This window comes from Epinephelus lanceolatus, chromosome 1 (genome assembly GCF_041903045.1).
Source record: "Epinephelus lanceolatus isolate andai-2023 chromosome 1, ASM4190304v1, whole genome shotgun sequence".
NCBI classification, from domain to species: Eukaryota; Metazoa; Chordata; class Actinopteri; order Perciformes; family Serranidae; genus Epinephelus; species Epinephelus lanceolatus.
The window spans coordinates 2,882,501-2,889,856 of record NC_135734.1 but is presented as its reverse complement, the minus strand read 5'-3'; the positions used below and the strand labels follow the sequence as shown (position 1 = coordinate 2,889,856).

The 7,356-nt window shown below is 39.5% G+C and overlaps 1 protein-coding gene across 2 annotated transcripts in view; it reads right to left on the bottom strand.

Annotated features, from left to right (window-relative positions):
- Positions 1-282: 282 nt before the first annotated feature.
- Positions 283-7,356, bottom strand: part of acad9 (acyl-CoA dehydrogenase family, member 9) — a 47,530-nt gene continuing 40,456 nt past the window's right edge. For both annotated transcript variants that reach the window (XM_033633013.2, XM_078168733.1), the window contains 3 exons: positions 6,956-7,084; positions 1,268-1,340; positions 283-987 (listed from right to left, as the gene is read on the bottom strand). In XM_033633013.2, coding sequence (XP_033488904.1) covers positions 887-987; positions 1,268-1,340; positions 6,956-7,084 — 303 coding nt within the window. In that variant the 3' untranslated portion in view covers positions 283-886. The remainder of the gene's footprint in view (positions 988-1,267; positions 1,341-6,955; positions 7,085-7,356) is intronic.

The window sequence follows — 7,356 nt, the reverse complement described above, 5'->3', positions numbered from 1 at the left end:
ACTTAGACCATGTGCCGTAGATTGTTTAAATGGGGTCCGTCAATTCCCACTGCTTTAATGCCTGTTGTACACAGTGTCCACCTCAGTTCAGTGTTTGTTAACATGATCTTTTTTGTTTGTCTGTTTTATGTATTGCAGCCTTTGCCTCAACTGTGTGTGATGAACCTGGGTGACAACAAAGACGAGAAAAAGAAGACTATGGCTCTGGCTCCAGGCCCCTGGACAGTGCCGTCGCCAGACACACCTCTCTATATAATAAGTACCACTACATGACAGTTTAAGTTAGGTTCACTTTTTATTCAGAAACCAAAGAAACTCAACAGGTATTGGAGAAAATCATAATAGGGTTTGTCTTAATGTGGTGTATTCTGTTGCTTCTTACAGGGAATTCAATAAGCAGCATTCATTCCTGTATAAGCATCCTGCCCTGCCTCTGACAGAGACGGAGCAGAGTGTCTCCACTTTTTAAAAGAATATCCCCAAATTAAGACACAGACATCAGCTGGCCCGCCTTTCAGGAATACTAAGAAGCCACAAAAACTGTCCCCTGTAGACCAGAAGTCCAATAGGCATTAAAACTAATATCTTGTGCAATAATTAATAACATAAAATTGAAGAGCACTTCAAATAAAACCCATATAATGCCATCACAAGGGAGCACCCATTTTCCAAAGATTGCTAAAGGTGTTATCTTTGAAGACAAGTTTAGTAAAGTACAGCAACTACTTACAAAAATCGCTTCATTTATTTATCAGCAGCACAAATAATGTCAACCAAAGTGAGTAGTAATAGAAGAGTAAAGAGAGATTATTGGAAGTGTGATTTGGACCGGTCCATAAAGTCCAATCTGAACAGAGGAGACAGTATTATGATGACATGGGGAATCTCAGTATGTTCTTTCTAAAGGGTGAGAGCAGACATAAGCTCTGTTCTCCAACACCTCCCTGGCAATCTTCTTGATGTTGGCATCAATATTCTCAGGAGAGTCTGGAACAAATAGACATGGGAATTAAAACAACCTTCATTTGTTGAATACAAAGCACAACAACATTCTCATGTGTCTGGATCATGTCACTGGATAACTGGATTATATATAGGTCATTAAAAAACATGCAGTGCGAAAATGAGAAGCAGCAAGGGGTTTGAGTGTTGGTATGTGGGCTTTGTCTGGGAGATTCTGCAACACATGCAAGTATTTTAAACTGAGATGCAGTTAAAAAAAAAAGGCAAGAGGCTGTTGTCAATTACAGTTTTGTGTTGTACTTACGTTTTTGCAACTGAGTCATCAAGTAATTGTTCTTGAAGAAAGCTTCACTACAGAATGTGTTAGCGAGCAGCACCTAGAAAAATGAACACTTGTTTGTCAAAACCTGCAGACATGAATTCAGTTGAAGGACAATTCAAAACTAAACGATGCAGGGGGCCGTTAAAAACAGCAAATGTAAAACAAAGTAATCAAATGGGAAATGCAATTGCAAACATCTGTAGCTTCAGTTTTCATTTGCAAACACAGTGCAGGAGGAAAAAGGTACAAATTTCATCAGTAACCCACAGGTCCTACTTAACTAAAAGATGTCAGATTAGCACACGTCATGGAAAAAAAGTTAACAGATACAAAACCAAACATGAACCTCCAAGCTTTTATAATCACAGTGGAACAACACTGGATAAAAGCTTAATGATTGAAGCCAGATTTGCTTTTAAATAATTCAGAACTTGGTTTGAATTACTTTGTGATCCTCAGGCAAAACATTTCAGTTAAAAAAAAAAGACATGAATCTTTGGAATGGAATTCAGTTAGACAGGATCTCTACAGTCTGTGTGTGAGTTTTACATACAGTAAAATACAATGGTGGGCTGCTGCATGTTTGCAGACATTTCTTCCTGTAGCTACAGAGGAGAGGGACACTGGGCTGCCCATCTGAAACACAGGAGATTGCTGCTAAAGAGGATACTATAAAGTATTCACTGCCTTCTTTAATGTCTCTTTGCTGAATGTTTGTGTGCTCAGCTTTGCTCTACATTGCTGTTTGTGGTTATACATGGCACACACTTGTCGACTGTGAGTGTTGACACTGCCATCCCGTGTCCTTTTCCACATAAATCTGCTCTGATAAAATGCTTTTTCCATATGAAGGTGGAGCAGCACAGGCTGCACCTCTACAAAATAGTGGAGTTGAAATAATAGCAACACTAGGTCAAATAAGTCTCTCATGTAGGATTTAGTGGCGTTTAGTTTAACTGTTTCACCAAATTAAGACTAGCCTAACTGCCTTGTTAACTCAACTTTAAAAACTTTTAAATTTCACGCACGTGACAAACAAAATAAAACTCATCAAAACAGTCTGTTAGTCTCTCCACTGTTCCAACAGTAACAAGCTCGAAATAATTCCTTAATTCACAGTATTAGATGTGAAATATGCTGTTTTTCCTGCAGTCTCCCCTTGCTGCCATTTACAGTCCTGTAACGCTATCCCTACCACTTACAATCACCACGTTTCTGAGCTCAGCTGCCTGCTCCACGAGTAGAGACTGACCTCTGGTGGCATGTGCTGAACACTACATCACCTCAATACAGCTTCTTAGTATGAGTTTAATATGAAGAGGAGTGGCTTTAATTTTGAGTGTATTGAAAATTACAGTCTAGATTTCTAAATACCCACTGTTGGGCATTGGTACACGTCACTGGTCGGGGTGGGGGGAAAAAAATCGATACAGCATAGTATTGCGATATTTTGTGTGGCAATATTGTATCGATACACACGGCAAGTATCAATCTTTTATTATATACATTATACATTTTTGCAAATACACGTTAATCCAACTTTTTGTACTAGAATAATAAAATCAGTTGCTTTTTCAGTCCAATAGATGGGGCTGAGTTTTATTTCCTGGTGAGGTCAGCAGAGGTCTCAGTTAATGGCATTTGGCAGGAAGTTAATCAAAACAAAGATGGAGTCACCGCAGAAAGAAATCAGAAAGGCTGATGGCTAAGCTAACGCTAAACCCACTCTACCAAAAAAGAAAATCACTGGACACACTTAGCTTGACAAAACTACCATCCAACTGTGAGAAAACTAAGATAACACAGTCCATAACCATCTACATGTGCAACGATCTATATCCAAACAGCATTGCTGAAAATGAAAGGCTTTTGTTAAATGCTAAAAACATTGGAACCCAGGTATGTGACTCCATCCCAACATTTTTTCACCGACACAGTCGTACCTGATCCTAGCTCTACAGAGAAATGAAGCATAAAGTTGAGGAATCTTTAAGTACAGCAGGAAGGGTGGTATTAACTTGTGACGCCTGGACTCAAGGTAAGTAGATTCATATGTGACTATAATGGCACATTATCTCACAGAGGACTGGCGACTGCTGTCTCATGTTTTCCAAACTTGAGCAGTACACGAAAGTCACACCGAAGCAAACACTGCAGACCTCCTGCAAAATGCAGCACAAGAATGAGGGATTGTGGTTTTAAAGACAACGCTTCTCACGTGGGTGTTGCCATTCAGTTAGTGGGATACCTGCATATGAAGTGTTTCGCTCAGGCACATAATCTGGCCTCATAGAGGGTGTTAAATCTGCCAACAGTTTAGTTTGTCAGATGTATGCAGCATTTCTGACAGGTTTTATGACGGTGTTGGTCAGTCTTTCTGCTTTGCATCACATTTTGCTGCCATAAAAATGATTGAAGTCAGATAAATTGAATGAAAACTTTCTATTATGAGGTAAAACTGATGTTGACAAAGTTTTCTCTTGGTGAAATAATTTGCACTTGGGGACAATAATAATAAATCACAATATATCACAATACTCTGCATATTGCAAATATAGTGGTGTGACTTTAGTATCGTGATAATATTGTATCGTGGTCATCTGGTGATTCCCATTCTTAGTTACTAGTAACTTGTTGCAGTAATAATATTACTTTTTCCAGAAACGAGTAGTGTAACTCATTACTAATATAATTTCAGCAACAATATTACAGTTACCCCAAAACCAAACAACTTGTTACGTTACTTTTGTTATCGCATCACTACTGACCCGAAATGCAACATCACATCATTGGACTCATTTTTGTAATCATTGCAATGCGCAGGCACGCCACAAAGCGGCAAGCTAATTTGAAAGATGGAAACACTTACTTTACCGGCTGGAAATATTCTAATTACTTTGATTCTGTTGGGTGGAAAGATGACAAGAACACTGTTGCTGCAGGTACTGGAACTAAATCTCTGGCAGTAGCTCAGTCCATAGGGACTTGGGTTGGGAACCGGAGGGTCGCCTGTTCAAGTCCCCGTCTGGACCAAAAATATGGCGCGTGGACTGGTAGCTGGAGAGGTGCCAGTTCACCTCCTGGGCACTGCCGAGGTGCCCCTGAGCAAGGCACAAACTCCCCAACCGCTCAGAGCGCCTGTCATGGGCAGCCCACTCTGACATCTCTCCACTTAGTGCATGTATAGGTCCAGTTTGTGCATGTGTGTGTTCGGACCTGTGTGTAATTGACAACAGAGTGAAAAATTGAATTTCCCCTCGGGGATTAATAAAGTATATAAAATTTAAAAAATTAAATTAAAGTAATGATGCTTGTGGTTGGATATGTTGTGGATGAAATGTTGCTCCACAAGTGACTTTCTGTCTTTCAGGCAGAGCCTTTGGATAATACCTGTCACAGGCAACAGAAGATCCCCAAGTAAAAAAACAAACAAACCAAAAAACATTCACACGCTATTTAGCCTTAGCTGCACTTACCGGGGATTACCCTGATATTCACACAGAGGCACACATCTGAAGTTTGGGGAGATACACATTTGCCAGTTTTATGGGATGTAACGGAAAAGTAATATAACGAGTAGTGCAACGAATTACTGCTGGCAGGGACTAAAAAGTAAAGAGTTTTAGTAAAGAGTAGTGAGTAATGAGTAATATATTACATTTTTATAGTTGAGAGCCCAACACTGTAAATACACTGGTATACTGTAGTACTGTGATTCCCCAGAGCCTACACTGGACCTTTAACAACAAGTTAAAGTACTTGCATAAAGCAGGCCTAATGAAACATGTTTGCAACAAAATACAGAAGAAAAGAAAAGAAAATTAGAGGTGACATCATGTTGTGACAGGCTGCTGCTACTGCCCATCTAAATGCTTTCAGTCGATACTTCGCTGCAGTAAGTGAAAACAGTCTAATCTAATTACATAATGTGTGCTTTATTACCCATGATAACTTTACTCATCTTAATTAGGATGCAAACCTGCTTTCTAGATAGTGACATTGCAATCAAATGCAACACCACCTTAATGGCAGAGTGTCACTGCAATGCATGTTTTAAGCACAAGAAGAGGAAGAGCTTCTTTTAAAGAAATGTCAAACATCCAACCAGGTAACAAATCAATCAGGTGGAAGGGGGTTCACAGAGATTTTCACTTGTGGCAGAGCTTGGGAAATATGGCCATCTACCAAACTTCTGTATTTGCTGTGTAGAAATCAACCATTTTCAGCATGGAACAGAAATGCTTCTATTTTAATCATCAATCTGTCTATACAGCTCATGTTTCACCCAACCTGAACCTGTGTTGATTTTGACAGCTATTTTAGATTGAGTCTTAAGCCCTGTTCGGACGGGATTAGTTTTACATAGGTACATGGGGTAAAGTAATAATTTAAGTCCTGATTTAAGTCCTGTCCGAATGTGCCATGTCAGTAATCATTACCGCACAATGTCAGTAAAGATTACCGCAACTTTTACCTTCTGTAAAAGGGTCCTGGACAATTACCTCAGGTAATACTAATCCCGTGCGAATAGACCAGCAGTAAATATGTGTATAGATATTTCGTCATATCCTGTTTACAAGTGGTTTTTCGCGGATTTTCAAGCATGGAGGCTCTTGAAGAAGCACTCAGTTTTGCACTTCACAGTCGGACAAGTCCATGTGAATCCTCAAGTACTGTGGGCCTACAACGAACACGACTTGAAGTGTGTTCGAGTGTGGTACGCACAGGAAGCAACGTCATACGCACATGACGACAGGAAGGGACGGCGGTGTATGAATGGATTTACCCCTCCCACTTGTGGTAGTTTTACTGATATTTCTTATCCCGTGCGAATTGGCCATTAATATTACCGACGTCCTGTGGTAAAGTGACATTACCCCACGTGCCCATGTAAAACTAATCCCGTCGGAATAGTATTTTAGTCTTGAGATGAAAATGCTTATTAGTTCAATCACATTTTAGTCATTTTTATTCTTCATAGTTTTAGTCTACAAATGATCTCTACACACTTACAAACTGTCCTATCTCCAGCGGTTTTTGACAGGTTTAAGGGGTGATTTATGAGCACACACTTACTGATCATCAATTAAAAAGCTTGGCATGTCTCTATTTTTGCTCTGAAACTTTGACACTACAAATAACTAATCTGAGACAACTAGGATTTGTATCCAGGTTCATTGTAAATTCTGACTTATCCATTTTACTGTTAAGAATCAGAAAAATAATTAAATTCTTAATTAAATTCTGAATTCTTTCTTTATCTGCAACCTGATAGTCTGGAGGTTTAAACTTGTGTCCCCTTTCAGAGTTGGTGATTAGAACTAAACTTGCATCTCTGTCAGAGAAAACTGATCTAAACTGCTATGTCTACCAATCTGATGAGGTCAAGTAAAAACTGCTTTCACTGTGATGAACATTAATTCAAGGTGTACAGGAGGCTTAAAGCCTTTGGAGTTATGCCCATGGACACACTTGCTCTACTCTTTGACTCTAATGCTTTGGACTAATCCATACATGTTGTTTTGTAGCTGGGGTTCATAGAACATTCCAGGCAGATTGTTCTTACTTCTCAATTCTGCTGGGCCCACATTAGTAAGTATTAATTCAAGCTTGTGTGTGTGTGTGTGTGTGTGTGTGTGTGTGTGTGTGTACTTTTTATAGTGTAACCACCTCATGGTCATGACTCCTCAGGCCGATGCTGATGGAGCGGCTGGTTCTGGACAGGACAGCTGTCATAGCGTAGAGGTTGATGAGCACATCTGCTACCCTCTTCAGGATGAGCTGTTCATCCACTATAGTCTGACAACATCAATGCAAAACAAAAACAAACAAACAAAAAAACAAGGACACTTCAATCATCGATCATTTCCATCCTCAGAAATGACTGGGTGTATCTCTGTAATACAGTGGGGAAAACAAAGTGTGTATAATTTTGTAATCCATCATGTGATGACCTCATATTCTTGCAAACCTTAATCGAGATGGCATGGATTAAAGACTCCCTGCTACTAAGTGACATGTTTGAATTTTGCTCTTAAGTTGTAATGAAATACTTCCTGTGTTGGTAGATG